The sequence below is a fragment of the Sceloporus occidentalis genome, unplaced genomic scaffold (genome assembly GCF_023333645.1).
Source record: "Sceloporus occidentalis isolate IW3139 unplaced genomic scaffold, rSceOcc1.0.p SCAF_3, whole genome shotgun sequence".
Taxonomy (NCBI): Eukaryota; Metazoa; Chordata; class Lepidosauria; order Squamata; family Phrynosomatidae; genus Sceloporus; species Sceloporus occidentalis.
The window spans coordinates 133,038,094-133,059,137 of record NW_028316983.1 but is presented as its reverse complement, the minus strand read 5'-3'; the positions used below and the strand labels follow the sequence as shown (position 1 = coordinate 133,059,137).

The following is a 21,044-nucleotide window of genomic DNA, read 5'->3' as shown; positions in this document are numbered from 1 at the left end:
CCCGATTACTGGCATGGGATACCACTAAGTTATACCAGGACTCTTCATACAGGTCTAGGAAAGAATCCCAATTGAAACCTTGGGAGAGTCACTGCCAAACAGAGCTGACAATACTGGGACTGCTAGACCAGTGGTATAATTCAGGATATGGCATGGCTGTCATTTGCTTCCAACTTCTGCTCCTAATCTAAACTTTTCGTCTACATCTGTAATTTGCATAGACATGCAGCAGCTGGTACTGTTGTGTTTATTTGTTTATCAAATTCTGTATGTATTTATTTGGAGCATGTATACACCGCTCTTCATCCACAACAGCTATCCATGTGGCAAAAACAGGCATATAAATCTGAATTATAATTTGACATTTGAAAATATGTGCCCTATATCAACATAAATTACCTTTTTGGATCTCTCTGGACCAATGGCCAATGATGTGGGATATGACAGTTAAAAAAAAAGTAATAAATACTTGATGAAAACAGTATCTTATTTTTAATGCACTGGCATAACATCAGGAATCTACATGGCAGCATAATGTTGTTTTAACTTACTATAATTTTTAAACATGGTGAATCTCTAAAGGGAAGACACCCTAAGACTACAAGCCCTGTCAAGGGTTTTAGGAAGTGGTTGTTGTTTTGTGTGCTTTCACGTTGTTTCTGACTTATGGCGACCCTAAGGTGAACCTAACATGGGGTTTTCTTGGCAAGATTTGTTCAGAGGAGGTTTGCCATTGCCTTCCCTTGAGGCTGAGAGCATGTGACTTGCCCAAGGTCACCCAATGGGTTTCATGGACAAGCTGGGAATCAAACCCTGGTGTCCAGAGTTGTAGGCCAACACTCAAACCACTATAACCACCCATTGAATTGGCTATACCAAAAATAACAGGCTGAAAGTTTGTTTGTTTTTAAAAACTGTAACAAAGAGAATTATTATTCAAATCATTTTGTGCAGAATTCACAGAAACCTTCCAAATTCCTATGAATGTACAATGTACAATTCCACATCATATTTTAAGCTGTTTTTTTTTAAAATCTTCACTTTGTTCCCTTGGTCAAACACAAAACCCATCTAGTCAGATATTTTTCATGTAACAAAGCAATAAATTTTATTATCACAAGAAATGGATAATTTATAGATATTTTTCTAATTATTTTACTCAAACTATTTCACTGACTTGCACCAACAATGCATCCTACACCTAACAATATAAGCACATTGATCTTTCTTGCATTAGGGATGGGCCACACTTTGCTACCTACACACTGAAGGTCCTGGTATCGCCAATCAAAAAGGAGATCAGAGAGAAAGAATGAAAGTCACTATCTGAAATGTTGGAGAGTCACTGACAAAATAGATTATAGTGAATTAAGAGCAGTGGTCTGATTCAGTATAAGGGAGCTTCATGTTTGTTTCAATATCTACCCAAACTCTCTAAGGTTCAATTAAAAAAATAAAAATAAAATCAAGCTGGAATTTTAAACACAGTTATTAAGAAGTATCTCCCACTGAACAGATTGGAACTTATTTTTGAATAAACATCCACAGGAATGTACTGCATGAAAACATCAACAGCACTCCTAAATAAATCTACAATAGAAATTACACACTGGTTAACTCCAGCTGTTGAAAACCAATTCCAAGAAGTGCTTTATACAGCTCCTAAATGGCAAAGGTGTGGATTTTTGATAAATCTCAGTTTAGGGAAACAGAAGCAGCCACTTAGAGCTGTACATCTTAACTGACTTGATGTCAGATACCAGCAGCGTCCTTTTCCCAGTGTATCAGAGACTGGCACCATATTTCTGCTCATTGCCTACAACTGTTTCTTTTTTTCCTGGAAACACTGCAACAGCAGCTAGTAGACTGTGGACTGACAGCAATCCATGGACCATTATTTTGAATAGCACTGGCTGTAGTATCCAAAGTGTTGAACTGTATAGATCAAACCATCATGTTAAAATGTGCCTAGAAATCAACAGGAACATGTTTTTAAGAAGCTCTCTGTGATCCCTTCCTTTGTTAAGAAACAACACTGTCCAATTTTAAGCCTCTTGATAGCTGTCAAAAACAGTTTTAGATACAGCATGACATACCTAAAATTACTCTTGAGCACAGCTTGCATATACTTGTATTAGCAATTTTCATTTTTCAAAAGGGACCACATTCTTGTATAATTTTCCATTCATTAAAATAGTTCGATGGGTCAGTGGCACAGCTAGCCACTTGTGCACCTGCATGCTCAACAAAAGGGAAAAAATGTATGGCAATCAATGGCACCGGTGGCTGTGTCTCACTAGGCCCAGGGTGCATGCTCCAGACAGCTTCTGTAAATTGCCTGGGCCTTCCCACATTCCCACACTTGGGACATGCTGTTTAAATGCCAGTACAATAAAGTGCAAATTCTGCATTAGAGTGGAGCAAAAGGGCAGTTTTTCACCCCAGACCATGGCTTCGTCCCCATTTCCTCCCATTTCCAGGTTGTGCATCACATGAACAGGGAGGCCTCAAGTCAGGTTGAAGTTGTTTCTTTTTGTTACTGCAGACAACTAACTCCCAAGTGTGCTGAGATGGAAGGTGAGCTCTGGAGAGCTAGACTGGTACCTTCATTAAAAACTTTTTACTCTGGCTCCCTACAGCATGCCTAAACTTGGGCTAAGGTTTACTGTTTTTTTGGTGCTTAAACATTCTGAACAGAGAACCAATCATGGGTGTGCTTTCTCCAGATGCCGCCAAACCTGAATGTGCTTCTTGATGCCTTTAATTCTACACATTTGCAGCTTTAATTTTTGCAGATTTCATTATTTGCAATTTTGATTAATATATTCTCTCTATGTATCTCTAGTTCCTCTTGCACAACTTTGCCAGACATTGATTATAGGGTTGTGCTGGAAAACCTAGAAGTTCCTAGAGAAAACACTTTTCTAGGCATTTGTAGGTGCTCCAGCATGATTCTATGATCAATTTCCCTCAGATGTTGACCACAGAATTGCACTGGAGGACCTGGAGATTCCTAGAGAGGTATTCTCTTAGGTAAAAATAGTGGGGTGTTTTATTCGTGGTTTTTCCACATTCTTGGGGGTCCTTCATCCCTAATCCCAGTGAATGTGGAGGGACCACTGTACAGTGGTACCTCGGGATACGACATACCCAGGTTACGAAATTTTCAGGATACGAAAAAAACCCATAGGAAATTATTGTTCCGGGTTGCGAAAGTTTTTTCGGGTTACGAAAAAACTTTTGGTGCTTTTCTGCGCGATTTCACACGGAATCGCGGCTTTTCCCCATTAGCGGCTATGGCGATTCGGCTTGTGAAGGCTTTTCGGGTTACGAAATTGACAGCGGAACGAATTAATTTCGTAACCCGAGGCACCACTGTATATCCAAATTGACATGGCAATTATGAAATGGCAAGAAACATATGTTACCCAAAAAGGTGGGGGTACTGGGGGGTCTCCACCAACTGTGTCAGCTTCTCTTTTTAAATGTTGAGCTTAACTCAAGGAAGTTGGTGAGATGCTGGGTAACATGAGCATTGTTTCTACCTGTTCATACCAGTACTAACTGAGGATGACTCCAAATTTGGGTGAATAGTAAGATTTTTATTTAAAAATATGCAAGAGGGCATTCAAACACACCATATTAATTCAAACAGTCACACCTTTCAGAACTAAGCAAAAGGAAGATATGGAAATTGGAAAGCAGAGTTTAGGGGTGTAGAGGGAGTAATATTTATCTGTTGTGGAGAGGAGACCATGGAAAGCAGGATACGGTTTTCTCTCTAAGAAAGACTGAAACCACTGCATAACAGTGCCTCCAAGTCCCCTCCCAGAGAGTTGGCTCTGAAGGATACCATGTTTGATAGTGTCAAAACATGTTGAGAGGTTCAGCAGAACCAACAGGGACACAATCCACTTGTCCAGTCCACCATAGGGACCATAGCTGTCTCTATCCCATAACTAGGCCTGAGGTCAGATTGAAATGAAGCTAGATAATCCATCCCATCCAGAAACTCCCAGAGCCGGGAGGCACAAGCTCCAGAACCATGCCCAAAAATGAAATATTAGAGATTGGCCGATAATTATTTAAAAATCCAGAAAGACCGTTTTAAGCACCACCCTCACCATAGCCTCTTTTAGACAGGATGGAAATGTCCCTTGCTGCAGTGAGGCATTCATCGCTTCCCTTACCTACTCAATCAAATTCAAATTCAAATATTAGTGCTTTTGACCAAAGGTCATTGCACAGCACAACAATACAACAATGCATATAACAATATAACAGTATAAAAATACATGTAAATTATAACTAAAATGCAGGTATCTCATATCTGGTACAGGATTTCTAGACAAACGAACAATACCTACTCAATCAATACCCCTGTTTCAGAAGCCAGGAAGGACAAGGATCCAGTATACATGGCTCTCGCTTCTCCAGGGATCCTGCCCACGTCCTCAGGCTGCACAATCCAATAACAGAGGATAAGCAGATGTCAAGATTAGAGCCACTGGACTTGTCTCAACTACACATCCAAGTCAAGTGAATCCAAGAGATTTTGTCTGCAAAGTGTCTTGCACATTTGTCACAGTGGGCTGTCAAGTGGTCTTTTTTTCTTTGTGGGCCAGAGTGTAAACGGCCCTTGATCACTCCAGACAGCTCCACTGGATGATACTGTGCAAACATAATGGTGGCCACTGTCATTCTAGTCTCTATCCTTCTCATTTAATCACCACCAGCTCCCTAGTGAACCAGGGAGCTTACTTGGCTCCACTTTATGGTAAGGGAGACTTGGCAATCATGTTCACAGCCCTGGCCATTTGTCTGTTCCAAAGACCAGACATGACTTCCACAGGCAACTGGAAACTCCCAAGAGCAGCTATTGTCCTTATTCCTTTAACAATGTCTTTAAAGTACTGTGATTACTCTTCCTTACTCTATAAAAAGGAGGAAGGGAGGGGGAGAAAAAAGGGAATGTGGCAGCATCTTTAAGGCTGGTTTTTTAAATTTTATTTTAGCATGTGTTTTTGTGAATATAAACTCACTTTTTCAAATGCAGTACAAAGTGACATTAAAGTCTCAGAAACAAAGCATATTTATGTAGTTGTAGGAATGAGACAGAATACAACAACATCCAGAAAGAGAATTATGCCCCTTGCCCTAGATTTTCAAAGGGCTAGGCAAGGTGATACAGGTATTTTAGATCTTTAAAGTGGTCAGTGCTGTGTCAAAGCAATAAATCTGCTGACCAAAAGTCAGTTTCTCTGGGTTTAAAACTCTCTTGATAATATTTTTTCTTATATGTGCAGTAGTAAGGATTCTTGTAATATATGTATTGGACCATGAAGCTATTGCTTTGTTCATACTTCTGCTAAAAGATCCAAATTGGTGAATAAAATTCGATCCAGCTGTTTCCCTTTCTAGTCTTAACTTTGTAATGTCCTTGTTCAAGCACTACAAACTGTAAATCCCTTCAGGGACGTAGCCAAGGGGGGGAGGGTTCTTGGGGTCCGGACCCCCCCTTCCATTAGAAAAATGAATGGTGTGTGCTGCTGCGCCACCACACTCAAGCCCCATTATAATGGTGGCACTTAGTCTGGACCCCCCCCTCCTAAAATCCTAGCTACGTCCCTGATCCCTTACTGTATGTCCAGAAAGCCTGCAATGTTCTGCAACTGGTTTTTGAGTATTGCCATTTCTAATGTTAGATTTGTGTCCACTTTTCCTCTTGTATAGACTATCCTGTATGTCTAGTGTAGAGTGTAGAGGTTTATTGCTGGCACAGGATGGAATACAACATAGTGGAGGAGCAAGTAAAAGCTCCTCTGATGTTGTGGGTGATGTTATTAGCCCCTCTAATATTGCTCATAGAGTAGATGTGGAGACAGGGTTGGTATCTGAGTTTGTGGCAGGGTCTTGTTCCTGTATTACTAAGCATGTTATGTGTCCTGTTGACAAAATGTGATGTTTAAATGCCCACTGTACAGTTGCACAGTGGTGTCAAGAAAGTAAAGTTGTTGTGTGGATTGGTCCAGGCTCAGATTGATGGTAAGGTGTTCTGTACTCTGTTTCTCTCTTAATAAAACATCCCTGTGAGACTATGGGTTACAGCAGTCCTCTCTCTTTTTACCCTTGCTACCTCCTTTACATATGGATGGAGCACACACACCCTCCACATAACATGTGAATCAAAATTTGTTTAGTGTGTGTATTTTCATTCATATGTTTATATTTTAACATTTTATAAGGGAATCATATTGTTCAAATTAGGAGTTTTATTTCAATAAATGTAATACTTAATACATGTAAATTTCACATACACTGTCTCACACACAGCCACACTTACATGCACCAATGCTTACAGATATGTACACACCCTGGCTGAATCTGCACTGCAGAAATAATGCAATTTGACACTGTGTATACTATCAACCTATGGAATCCTGGCATTTGTACTTTGTTGTGGCACCAGAGCTCTCTGACAAAGGAGGCTAAATATCTCACAAAACTACAAATCCAAGAATTCCACAGGACTGAGCCATGGCAGTTAAAAGGTTGTCGAATTGTATCATTTCTGCAGAGCAGATTCAGGAGAATGAATTCATTCCTTCTTTCAGTCATACACATACGCATTTACTTTCTTGCATATAGAGTAACACAGAAACATTCATCCTCAGGGCAGTAACACAGACACATTCATCCTCAGGGAAAGGTGAGGGAAGAAAAAGCGGTGGCTCAGGATGGGCCTGCCAAAAGCCATGATCCAGTGAGATCCCCCCCCCCCCCCAAAAGACAGAGATGGCTGCTCCTAGCACCCTCCTTTCTTCCTCTCAGATCAGAAAAGATTTGGGAAGCAAAGGAGGAGAAGGAGACTCAGGGCCTCCGAGTCTCACACTTCCCTTGAGCAACTCTTATGCTCCCCCTGGGCATTCTGCCTTACCATTTGAGAACCATTAGGCTACAGGCTGAAACTCTTTCTCAGGTCTAAAACATTACATTACAGAAAGGTTTCTTTCCCTTCCCTTTTACTGTAGTCTATACATAGTAAATAGATAGTCAGCCCTCCATATCCATGGATTCTTTATCCACGGATTCAACCATCCATAGCTTGAAATATTTTTAAAAATATATAAATTCCAAAATGCCTTGATTTTGCCATTTTACATAAGAGACACCATTTTACTACCCTACTGTATATAATAACACTTCAGCATCCATGGATTTTGATATCCATGGGAGGTTCCAGGAACCAAAACCCAGCAGGCCCACCATACAATTAACTAGCAGAGATGGGTGGAGGGAACCAAATAATCTGGATTCTTTTACAAGATGAAAGTTTATTAAATGTAAATTACCAAAACCACAAAAATAAACAGGCAAAAATGCTGTCTATTTTAAAAGCTCATCAACCAAGATGGAAAACAACATGCTGGAACAGTGCATCCCTTACCCCTTTCCTATTAGATACATACTTCCTAGACAGTTCAAGAAGCAGATCTTTTAACTGAAATTTACACTTGTGAGGTAGGGCTGGGGAAAATGTGGCCCTTCAGAGTAACAAGTGGTGATGGGCATTTTTCCTAATCTGCCAATTAGCCAAGGGCCACACACATCAAAAGGACACCAGGCTGTGTAGGACATGGCCTACTGTATGTGGGTGGAGTTTAGAGTAAAAATATGATAAAATAATATTATCATTATTAAAAATGTAATTATAATAAATATCAGTACTTCCCCATAATAAATTTGAAATGCTTTATATGTTCTCCTCCCTTGTATATTTTTTTTTCTATTACTATCCTCTAATAATTAGTTCTAAGTATTAGGAAATTTGAATGAAGGTTCAAGTATGTTTATATGAGGGTGTGAGTAAGTGATAGTGGCGGGTATGAGTTAAGTAGGATGGAGGTTATTATGAATGTTAAAAGAGGAAAACAGGTATGTGTGAATGAGAGGGAAAATGAAGAAGGAGTTGAAGAAGGACTATAGAAGATTAAAATAAGAGAAGATGTATGTCATATGGGTATTAGAAAACAATGAAATTTGGAAGGGGAATGTATGTTAGTTCAGATATGTAAGTATATATGTGGGATTTTTGCATCTTCTTATATGGTCAATAAAATGACTTAAAATAATTAGTTTTAAGTATTGATAAAAATTTAAATATCAATTAATTAATATAATGCCAATTATCAACTTCTAAATTCCCCTTTAGTTCATTTTTATTTTTAATTAATTCTCTGACTTGTATTTTAAAGCTACCTGAACCTCAGATAGCTAACTGAAGCAGCTGCAGCAACAACAGAACTGCTCTGGGTAATGTAGGCTCTATATTTAAGGACTGTAAAGCCCTGAAGGACTTCCGCATAAATTTCTTTTTATTCCAAGAGGTTGCAAAGGAAGAGGTCATAACAAGCATGAGAAGTTCAAGATCCAAAGGCAGAGGAGAACTCTCCAGAAAAATCTCCAGAGTCACACATATTTAAGAATTCAATTTATTACACACAAATACAGAGAAATTTCTTTCTCTCAGTAGAAAAGTGCAGCAGCAAACCCCGTTGGCAATTCTGGATGATATCAATTCTGTAAGATTTCTTTTTAAGCACTAGGGGAACACAAAACAACCTTCAAAATCTTGGTTTCCTTCAGTATTAGTGCCAGGGTTCTTGATCATTCCCCTGGATATCTGTTTGCTCTCACATGAGGTTCACATGATGGGATAACTCAATTCTGGTCCATGAAGATCAGCGGACATCCCAGGAAGCTGTGCCTTTACTACTGCCATATAATGGGAATGGTCACTGGGTGGGGCTGAGCGGTAGTCAGCAATAATGATTTGTTCCCAATGGCAAGACCAGAGGTGAGAGGTGGAAACTTTTCTGGAAAAGTTTCAAATGCTATATTCATTCATTCATTCATTCATTCATTCATTCATGCTGTCATGTTAGATGGACTAAATATGTATGTCTAGTTATTCTTCTGAAGACCCAAGCATTAACAAACACTAGTGGTCATAGGAAAAGACTAACAAATGAATGCACTGCTAAGTCTGTTTCTGTTTTGCAAAATCACTTCCTTCTCAATCAGTCAGAAACACAAGCAGTCAAGAGAGAATGCAGTATCTTGTCTGTACCCACAGACTCACATGCATCCTTTAGTTTAAGAGTGTTCAATTAATTGTACTGAATTAATTTTTTCCTCAACTTGAAATGGAACTGATAAGTAGTGCAGAGAGCAAGTCAGTGCGACTAAAAGTTCTAATTATATTTCAGCAAACTAAAGTTAAATTGTTAAAAAAAAACAGGTACATATCATTAGGTATGTCTCCTAAAAACTGTGTTCTCTCCGATGTAGTCATTTTTTAAAAATATATCAGAACTATATGTTATTCTTTTTACATTATTACAAATATTCCAACAAAATAATCTCCACATAAAGATTTCAGTGCGTTTGAACATAACATTTAAAACTTTGTATATGACAAATTAGTTAATATTATTTAGATCACAGAAAAAATTCTGGTTCCACTTCTTCTGGAAAACACACATCATTGGGCAAGGCCTAAAAGAGGCAGACCTGGGGGAAATTCCCTCTCTGGTCTGTCCTTGGCCCAGGACAGATGGTCCCAAAGCGGCATGCTGCCACCGATTCTAAGGTTAGGGACAGTGACATGTGCCCAGCAACCCAAAAAGAACCCGTTTTTTTCTGTTTCTTTATGGAGCGGAGACACGCCAAGCAGTTTGGCTGCTGCAGTGTTCCTCTGGAGGAAAACAGGCCACTGCCAGCCTGCCCTTTTGGGGCGGTATGTCCCAGGCCTTTGAAATACATAAAACCCCCTAAATGTAAAAAAGCTCCATCAAGGAAGCAGGAAGCAGGTGACTGCAATGCTAAGGACCAGCATCAAGAGATAATCTGGTACAATATCAAGAAATACCATTCAAATCAAAGCTGTTCAAGAGCTCAGAATAGTTGCTCCTGTAACTCTGGCTAGGACTTCCACATTCTGGGCATCCAAAGGGGGGTGCCTGAGTGGCTACAACTGTATTAGGTTTGATAGTGAAATAGCCTAGCACTGTGGTTGCAAACCTATGGCACACATGCCCTCTCTGGCACATGAAGCAATTTTTGAGGGCAGGCGGAGAGATGGGGGGGCAGAGGAAGAGTAGGAACAGGCGTATGCCTGTTCCTCCGCTTCCCCCACCCTCCTGTGCCTTTAGCTGACTCTTCGGAGACAGCTAAAGGCCTGGGGGGTGGGGGCAAGAGGAGGGACAGGCGTTCACCTGTTCCCTTTCTTCCCCCTGCGGGGCCCTCAGCTGCCTCCGAGAAAGTCCCGCCTCATAAGGCAGACATCTGGCCCCCAGAAGTTCCCACCCCCAGTAGTCCCATCCCCCAGAAGTCCTGCCCCGAGCACTGGGTAACACCCAGTGCGAGAACGCCTTTGAGTTTGGGCATTCAGTCTCTAAAAGGTTCGCCATCACTGGCCTAGCACTTTTCTGGTGCCAAAGGCACTGGGTCAAATCCATTTCAGGATAAACAGGATTTGTGGCATCCATCATTATGAAAGGGTTCTCCAAACTGGTTACTGGGGTGATGTCCTAAAGCTTTAGCCCAGCTTGAAGGCTAGGGTGTTTGCTAAACACCTGGGTGGCAAGACAGAGCCAAGTTATCAATCTACACCATGTCAGCTCAAATTTCTTGCTCCTTCCATTGTTAACAAATAAAATAAAAATAACAAGAACACAGATCAAGGTAGTAAATCAGCCAGCCTGGCCCCCATGATTCTATAGCAGAACCATGAATGCTGTAGTAGCCAATACAATTGTGGCTAATTTTAACTCACTGTTGACTTTCTACAGTTACTACTCTACTCACCTAAAACCATGCTCCTCAGTGGACATTGGAGGCACAAACTGTTCATATCACCCACATCTACTGAACCAATTGTCCCACAAAGATAATACTGGAGGACCCTTATGCCAGTTACTACACTTTCAATTTTACAATATTTCCTATTGTTTTTATCTTGTCAGTTCATTTTGAATTTTAATAGTTTTTCACTTCAACGTTTATTCTGATAATGTTCTGAGCAACTCTGGAAGGAGAGGCAAAAAAGAAATTGCAGAGATGTAGGCACAACAGCTGTGATTCTGCATGAACAAGAGATTTGGCTCAGTTTTAGCTTGAATCACTACATAGAAATAAAATCTGTTCCAAATTTCTTTACAATAATGGAATAAAATAATCAGACCCAGTTATACTGCCCAGAACAGGGGCTTTCCAAATACACTAACATCATCCATTAGACCAATCTGATGTAGGAAAGCATTTTACATCATTCTAAAATTTATGATATGGTGACACATTGCTTCACTAACAGAAAGATAAAGATGTTATTCTTTTCAAATATTCCAATAAGCATTAAACCTGCTATGCTTTGGGGTTTCTAATGGGTATATTTCTTGTTTATAGATGTTTTATTACTATTTATGTATTACTTTTTTGGACATCTGTTTTAAAATTACCATCACCATCAGTACTGTGGGCACATGGGTAGGTCAAACAGCAACTGGCAGATATAAAGAGTACCAGATGTGTCACCAAGCACGCTGAGATGGGTAAAATGAGGACAGAACAATAAATATTTTAACACTAGACAAAGTATTGGAAATCAAACAAAAAATAAAAAGCATGCAAAAGATGAGAAGAGCTATTATAGAATCATAAAGGTACTTTCTGCTGATTTGGAGTACCAACCTCACCACATTCCACCCTACAAAGTCTAAGCCTCTCAAAGCTACAAGAGAATAATAGAAAATGCTTACAAGGTACTCAGCACTGCATCAAAAGTGGGTTTATAGCCATGAAAATTCATATAAAAATAAAAAATAACAGTTAGTCTTAAACATCCTGCCACATTTTTTCTTCTTTTTCCCCCTCCCTTCCTCTTTTTTATACTGCAACCTGCAAGAGACTAATATGGCTACTTCTCTGAAAAGAAAGTGCTAGGTAGTTTTCAGCTGCCAGTTTCTTTGCGTTGATATATAAATCCACATCTGCAAGAATCAATGAAGAAAATATGTTCAAGGTGAAAGCAGGAGTATCCTAGCAAACATCCCCATGCCCCCAGCTAAAAACATCGAGTTACAAATAGAGTAGGGTGAAAAGCTATACAAATTTCATTCCAAAGTACAGTAGTATAATGTGACTGTTGGACACTAGATGGTGCTGCAGTTGAAGTGGAAACAAGCTACTTGACTTCCTAAGATCACATAAAGGGCATTTTTAGTAATCACTTCTTACAACCAATACCACACATTCAAGTACCAGAAACATAGTCCCTGATCCCTCTCCACATGTAACATCCTCTAAAATCCTGAAGATCTCCCTTAATACAGTCGGTCCTTCTTATACACGGATTTTTTATACATGGATTCAAGCATCCATGGTATGAAAATGTTCAAAAAAAGTATAAATTTCAAATATCAAACCTTAATTTTCCATTTTTTTCTAAGGGACACCATTTTGCTATGCCATTATATTTAATGTGACTTGAGCATCTATGGATTTTGTTATCCACGGGGGATCTTGGAACCAAACCCCAGCGGATAACAAGGGTCCACTGTACTAAAGACTACAAGCAGAGGATATTTGGGGGCAATTCTTGTGTTAGATAATTCAATAACTGTCATCTTTCAGCCTGTGAGGGAGTGAACAGGCAGGCCCAGCTCCATCAGGGCTAGCCTGAAGAAGAAGAGCCCTCCCTCCAGTCCATCGGCCTTGGTCCAGGCCTCAGAGGGAGAGAAGAACCACTGGACCTCATCCCCTTCCCTACCACCATTCCCTTTTCCTTTTGTGTCGTGTCTTTTAGATTGTAAGCCTGAGGGCTGGGAACCGTCTAATTAAAAATAATAATTGTAAGCCGCTCTGATAGCCATTAAGGCTGAAGGGCGGGGTATAAATACCATAAAATAAATAAATAAAATACAGCTCTCGCTACATTACAAAAAATAGCATCTCCTTTAGACACATTTGGACAAGAACAAGTGAACATCCCCTTGTATTCATTATTATTTAGGAGCCTTGCAGTTTTAAGCATAAAAGTAAGATCAAATTGAAACTTTTCTAATAATAGGTAATGAAAAGAATGTGAAAAAATCCACTCTATTGCCAGTTCTTATCATTGATTTCCAAGTACTGCCATGGAAGATAGGGAAAGAAAGGGAATGATTAAAAGGTAAGTACGTAGAGAGATCTTCTAGCACATTTGAGACTAACTGAAAGAAAGAAATTGGCAGCATGTGCTTTTGTAGACTTCATTCTTCTTCCTCAAACGCATTTACATGAGTGATTCAGTCATGCCAGTCCCAAAGAAAAAACAGCTAATGCAGAAGCACCTAACACAGCTATATCTTTGTATGAAAAGATAACTACCCTGAATTAAGTGAATGTTGAGGTGTTCCCTTCAGTGGTAGCAGAGACAACCACTTATCACATGTTCCCAAATTTTTACATTGTGAAAGACAATGCTCTTAATTTAAATTTAATTTAAAAGAAGGTTACTACTATTGCAAGTTCCAAAAAGCAGCCCTTGGGTCCCACCAAAAAAAAAGAAACCTTTAAAGTTCGGTGCCCACCAGAGTAGGACATAGTAATATATAATCCTTCTCTGTCTCTCCCTCTGAACATCCTCTCTCTCACACACTAGATATCAGCCTATGTTGGAAATATTCTATCAAACCCAAGTTATTAATAGCCCCAATTTCTCTTTCAATACACTCGTTTTTCTATTGTTACATACAGGTTTAGATTCACCAGTTTAAAAATATATCATCTAGCTGTGAAATGAAGATTATGAAAAATGACAATTCTGCTGTCTATTTAACTGAAAATTACCCTTTCATCCTTTCAATACTGCAGTAAAGATCTAATCTAAAATAAAAGGACAAATGACAATACATCAAACTTAAGCACACCATTCTTTTCTCAATTTCTTCTATCCCAGATCTCCTGAAATCCAAGTATTCCTTCAAAAGGCTACTTCCACATGATACTTAAATTAGGTTTTCCATGTCCAGGACAGTATTTCAGAAGCAATCTAGCCTACACTGTAATGAACATTTGACTTTTTAATACATTATTCTTCTGTTTTCCATTCTCTATTAATAACATTCACATTGAATACAATCATACTTAGCACTCAAGAGGCTAAAAGATAGTTTTGGGTGCTTCTGCATTAGCTGTTTTTTTCTCTGGGACTGGCATGACTGGATCACTCATTTTTTATGCTAAGGAACTGTGGTACAGTGGGCCCTCTAGATTCACAAGTTTCTGATCCATGAATTTGACCAAGTGTGGATGGTCATGCTTCATATTATTAAGTGGCAGTGACATAAAAGTAGACATGCTGAAGCATGCATGTTCACATCACAACAATTTAATAATATCAGGTGTATTCATCCACTGAACCCCTGTGGATCCAACAGGCTCAATGTACAACATGCTTTTATTTCCATCTTTCTAATGTAGCAGTATATTTGTTTTTCTCCCTTGGCAAAATTATCCTGTCCAATATGAACTGGAATTGTCCATCAGATAGCTGGTGAGATAGTTGGTCATGCCCTGCATTTCTCCATTGCTTGCCCTCCTGCATTTATTGGTTCACTTCATTACCAGTATGCTGTTACACTTCCCTTCCTCTGCCTTAAAAATGTTTAATTTTTGTCCTAAAATGTGAGTATACAAATAGGGGGGGGGGGAATGCAACTGCACTACTAACTCCCCCTCAAAACAGTGAAAGAGCAACAAGAGATGGAGTTGCTCTAGAGGCAAGAACATATTTAAAAAACATTGTGAGTAATACAGCAACAAAGCCTGCATTATGCTACACTAACTGACAAACTGAAGCCTTCAATCCAGCGCACACTTTACAGAACTAGGAACTATCTTTTGAGTAAACATATTTACGATTTTGCCAGGGCCAGGGCGCAGTACACAACAAAAGTTTGTTATGGGAAATAACAAACCAGTTAATCAACTGGAAAGAAAACTGTAAAAGCAAAAGCCTCAGTAATGCTAAAGAAGCTCAGAGTAGAGCTTGGAAATAATTAATTAAAAAGTGTTATTAATATATTTTTATAATTTTCAACAAAAAATCACTTAAACTCCAACAATGTCAATTTTTAAAACGTAATGATAATTGGCACACACTGTGTTAAATCATTACTTTTAAGGGCGACTGGGGCTGGCCATTTTTTAATTCTGGTTACTGATATATGTTATTTTAATTTTTACTTTTAAGCGTGATGTAGGGTTGACCACTTTTAGTCATTTCAAATGTGATCCAATTTAAATGTTTATCAATGAGTAATGTAACGAATTAATTGCATACATTTCTCTTACGGTTTAATGTTAACATGCCTGTACTAACATTAACACGTCAAAGTCCAGGACAGGAAAGGATTTCGATTTATACAATCTAGCAGCCTCTCATGACAACTGAGGAAGAGGAAATGCTGGCCAAAAGAAACAAATCCACACCTGAATGTTGTGTAAGTTTTACCTTCACTTAATCTTTATAGTGGGTGTTCTGGTCTCCCATAATTTATAGCACAGAGTTTTATTATAATTTTTTAGTTATTTTCCCACCTCCTTTAACTTTGCATTTTTTTAGCTGCCACATTCAATGATCATTAAAATATAAGATGTTCCATGTAGTATTTAAGAATCTGAATCCAGACAAAAGTTCCAGTCCTATCCAGGAATCTTCAAAATTTGGGAGCCAGTGGGCATATCTGAGATGTTAAGTGCTGTGGCAACACTGACAGGCTTATAAGGGAGGTGAGAGTTTGTCCTTTCGCATGTTCCCCAACTTCTCTAGTTTTCCACCACCTCATTTGGCCTTTCTGGGGAGCTGAATACCACTTCAAAATGCATAGCTGGGCTACAGTGGCCCATCATATTTATTTCTAAAAATGTCTATGGGGTCCTCCTAGGCTCCAGGGGCAGACTTGAAAATGAAAATGGTGCCAAAGACCAGAACAAATGCTAGCCTCCCATCCGGCTTTATTTTTTTAAACAACAACAACAACAACATCAAGAACAACAGAATAAACATTATGGTGCCCGTCCAACTAGGCACACTAAATGGTCAGCCCCACTAAACCTAGTGGACTTTGTTCTGAGCAAACATATACAGTCTTGGCCTGCAAGCCTCCTACAGCAATTAATTAAGCAAGCACTCACATTTTTCTTACTGAAAAGTACAGTCGACTCTCCATATTCACAGATTCGCTATCCACAGAGTCAAACATCCATGGTTCAAAAATTCAAAACAACAATAATAATACTAATGATAAATTCCAATAAGCAAACTTTGATTTTGCCATTTTATGTTAGGGAACCCATGTTACTATGCTACTATTTTTAATGGCTTAAAATCAATACATCATACATATGGCCTTTATGCTTTTTCTTTCTCTGAAGTATGTTCCATATGAGAAAGACATTTAAAACAATCCCACAAATATATCTGCACTCCAATGGTTGCTGTCTGCATTTATCTCTATTTTTGGCTTGACTCTTCTTGCTCAGAAGCTATATAATAAGCTATTTTTTTTCAAATAAGTGGTGTTAATTTCAATTTTTGCAATTTTAGCAATTCATCAGTTTAAATACTGTTTCACACTATTATTTCCCTATCTACTGTTGGTGCTAAATTGCTTTGCTGCTCCAGATGACTGTTTTCAGGACTGCTGTGAATGATGATTAGTGATACTCAAGAGAGCAGCCAATCAACAATCTCATAATGAATCTAATAACAGAAAACAAAACAAAACAAAACCCCTACACAGCCAATCAAGTTGAACTGAAGGCAAACTAAGCCAAATTCAAAGTGTGGACAACATTATTTGAGCAGGAATACTCCCAAAAGCAAATGGCACAAAGATGCAACTGCAGTTTATAGAGACACACTGGGAGAGACAGTGTGGGAAAGTTAGCACCACCTTGTTCCAAGAGGAAGCCCAGAAGCCAAAACCGTAAGACTATCTCTGCATTACCATAAGATCCTTCTCACATAAACAATGCCAATTTGAAATATGTTTAATCAGTAAGAATCAATTCTGTGTCTTCTGTCACTGAAAGCCCAATTAGTTGTAACTCATCAAGATTTACTGGTGGAATCTATTTCTGAAAGAAAGTGCTTTTACCTTTACCGCTGAGACCCATACACCTTTACACTTGTTTTTTAACCTTTGGTAGGAGCGTGTGGAAAGTTAACATAAAATATTTATGTGGAAACTTTCACAAAATAAGTAACCATGCATGCGTGCACACAATTTAAGCAATGTTCACATTAAAATTCCATAATAACTATTTTAAGAATTATTTCTCAACTCTGTTACGGTAACTATTTGCACATATTTCTCTTTCTCTGTGCATAGCTTCTGTCTCATATGCAATTAAGGTTTTTCTTCTTTATAACAGAAAGTGACTGCTAAATTTAGTTACTACAAATAGGCATCCGTCAAGAATGCTAATGTGTACAATATCCTCAGACCAAAACTGCCATGCTATCTTTGATATTCTTTCTAAACAAATATAATATAGCTGCCAGAAAGAGAGATCTTAACAGGTCCTGATGAAACATTATTGCAAAATATTTTAAATTATCAGAGCTTCTTTGTTACTGAGGCAAAACCCCAGCTTCTTGTCTTGCACACTTTCCCCCTGCTCTTATTCTAATGATACACATTCAATTACTACAGAAAAGAAAAGAGTCAAATCAGAAACATCTGTAGTTTGCCATATAATTACTGATTCTTCCCCATGGAGACTGACCTTTGTAACACCGATACCAAGACCTGAAAGGCTAAAATGACAGAGGATATTCACAAGGTTTAAAACATATAACATGATTACAAGGAATTAAAATAGGCACTGTTATTTTCCATCTTGGTTTATGTTAACATAAGCGTGGACTTTATGATCTTGCGTTTAATCTCTGTGCTCAGTATGTAGTAGCTGAATTTACTCACTATTAGGGAGATTCACAAGCTGCTGAAATGCAATGTTTTGATTATATAATAAAGTCAAACCCTGCATTTGAGGCTATTATGCAGCCATTACTTTTACCTGCAATAGGAATCTTTTCCACCAGGCTTTCTTCTCTGCTCTCATCTTCACACCAGCTTGTGACTTCTGTATGTGAACACACAATAATGAAGCACATTTCAAAGTCACAGTGATCAGACCAGTTTGTTTTCTTTTTAAGCCCCATTCCCTTTAATTTTTCATTTTTGTTATCTCTTGTTTATTGATCTAAACTGTCCATTACAGTTCTTTACAAAAGGACCCTACTGTGAACTTTAGTCAAATATGCTGCTACTCTTTCCGTTCAAAGCTGCCAAAGAAAACAGTAAACTGGCAAAATACCTTGTATAGTTTTGGGCCTGAGACTTTTTTAAAAACAGTGTCAACTTCATCATCTTGGCCATTAAAGCAGAAGCAATATTTGTTATACATAAAACTAACTAAATGCAGAAAATTAATTTAAAATGTAACCTCTTTTAATGATAAAAATCTAGCAAGGCAATGTTAACAGGATTGCTTATGTTTACCATGTAAAGGAGTCTGTGTCCTAATTGCTTGTCTGTTTTGGCCTTTGATGTAAGGACACACTGAGCAAGCCCCCATCTCCAGCTCCTAAATCAAATTACTTCCTTTAGCCAAACAAATTCATCTAACAAATCCATTTTTTTCATATAAATTTGGAAAAATTCAACACATGCTTTTCTCAGTATGGAGCTTTTTACTTCTAAGAAGGAAGAAGATCTATCTATGCTTCCTCTGCACTAACAAGCTACAGATGTATTCCTTAATGTGTACTATCTTCAATGTTTCTGTAAAGAAATGCAATCTGCAGACACATCCTCTACATAAAATATTTTATTGGAAAAACTCATGATTCCATTTCTAATTTATATCTGGAACAGAAAAAATATGTGTGTTTTTTAAAAAAATTACTACTACTAAGCCAGAGACAAAGGCATCTTCGTCAAATATGATGTCAAAAATATGTATCCTTTCATTTTACTGCAGAGAAGCTCCACACATGTAATCACACATTTAAAGGCTTTTTATGAGGAGAGCAATGCCATATAAATGACACAGCTCCTGTGCCTACACCTATGAAGCACCCATATGCACTGCAGTCACTAGAACATGGGTTATATCTTGCATAGTTTTTACTACTGCAGTCTAGAAGTACATCCTGAGCTAATGAAAATTCCAAATTAGGAATGTTTCTTTTATAGTTTCCTTTCAAAATTAGTCCAAGCTATTGTGCATATTTACCTTGCTTTTTTAGGCTACTGTTCATCTGTGAATTACAAGAGGCTTTATTTCTACAAACAAATGACCTGCTTTCATATTCTTCTGGAAGGCTCTCGTTCAATGTTGGTGTGAGCTATAGCAGTAGGAATAAAACATAATAAAAACATTAAAAAAGATAAAACAGTTACAGATCTCTTCCTTTTGGAGCCCCCATTTCACAAGAGAAGCTTTGAAAAATGTTGTTACCACTATTTTTAAGCAATATTATAGCGGTAAGGATAATTAAATAACATCTCTGAAATTAAAAAGGAATCAGCTTAAGCCCCCTCAGCTGAACAAATTGCCTGACTCATGTGTCTCATATTTTTTAAATATTTTACAGCTTTACTAGCATCCTGAAAAAGCAACATGTCATTGACCAGGCTGCCTCTTAAAGGTCTCCTCAAAAAAGCAGAAGTTCACAGAGAGAGAGAGAGAGAGAGAGAGAGAGAGAGAGAGAGAGAGAGAGAGAGCGAGCAATTAATCTTCTCATATTATCAGAGAGTGCTTAGATCAGTGGTTCCCAACCTGTGGGTTGGGACCCCTTTGGGGGTGGAATGACCCTTTCATGGGGGTCGCCTAAGACCATTGGAAAACACCTATTTAATTACACTTATGAAGTAGCAACAAAAATAATTTTGCGGATTTGGGTCACCACATGAGGAACTGTATTAAAGGGTTGCGGCATTAGGAAGGTTGGGAACCACTGGCTTAGATTCTATATCTGTGAAACCCTTGCTGCTACCTGGTGCCAGTTTTATTAGAGATACTGACCAGCTATGATGTTCATCACACTATACTCTTATAGTGCTACTATTCCACTTTGACTGCTCTAGCTGCCTCCTGTTGCATTCTGGGATTTGCAGTTTTAAGGAGGGGTATTTAGAATTCTCAGGCAGAGAACTTCTCTGCCTGAGGATTCTAAATACCCCTCCTTAAAACTGCCAATACCAGAATGCAACAGGAGGCAGCTAGAGCAGTCAAAGTGGAATAGTAGCACTATAAGAGTATAGTGTGATAAACATCTATGACAGGACTGGATAATTCTCAGCTGAGAATGTGGTAGAGTGGTCCCTAAAAATCAGCTATCCCTGACAGAAGATATCCAAATAACTGTAGCTGCAACTCAACATACAAATCCCAGTTGGATTTAGTCTCAGTCTTGAATAAAAACCCAAGGAGGCAGCTTCATATTCTGTCGTCAAACTAGCATATATTCTGTCTTCAAACTAGCACATTTTGAGACTCTGAAGACTGCCAAGTATATTCATAGTACCAAAACAAAACAAAACATCATCAGCCAAATACCTAAAATATCCTTGTTGTTCAGCTCCTTACAGATCCAATATTCAAAAGAACTTTTGTATTTAAAAAAGAAAAGTTAAAAGCATCTTTCTCTAGAAGTCTCTCTCTTGCCTTGCAAACAATCAAGAAAAAATATATTGGAAGCAAATAGAACAACCACTGACCAAGCCATTGTGTTCAGTTTTTTCCAAAATCAATAATGTACCAAACATGTTTTTCGCTTCTTCTTCAAGTAAAACATGGTGCTTCTGCAGGAATAAGACATGATCGCTTAAAAGTTTCCACATCATTGCAAAATAAGGTGTCAATTTAGGCCTATGAAAAAGATGCAAATAAATATGATAGACAAAACAGCATATATCAATCAAAGA

At 38.4% G+C, this 21,044-nt stretch overlaps 2 protein-coding genes across 4 annotated transcripts in view; one reads left to right on the top strand and one right to left on the bottom strand.

Moving 5' to 3' along the window:
- The window catches only part of LOC149316829 (thrombomodulin-like), a 902,913-nt gene that overhangs the window by 806,150 nt on the left and 75,719 nt on the right, over positions 1 to 21,044 (top strand). The window lies entirely within an intron of this gene.
- LOC149316830 (centrosomal protein kizuna-like) overlaps positions 1 to 21,044 on the bottom strand; it is a 90,119-nt gene that overhangs the window by 27,464 nt on the left and 41,611 nt on the right. For all 3 annotated transcript variants that reach the window (XM_089516360.1, XM_089516362.1, XM_089516361.1), the window contains 3 exons: positions 20,838 to 20,988; positions 19,351 to 19,462; positions 18,130 to 18,195 (listed from right to left, as the gene is read on the bottom strand). In XM_089516360.1, the coding sequence (XP_089372486.1) occupies positions 18,130 to 18,195; positions 19,351 to 19,462; positions 20,838 to 20,988 (329 nt within the window). The remainder of the gene's footprint in view (positions 1 to 18,129; positions 18,196 to 19,350; positions 19,463 to 20,837; positions 20,989 to 21,044) is intronic.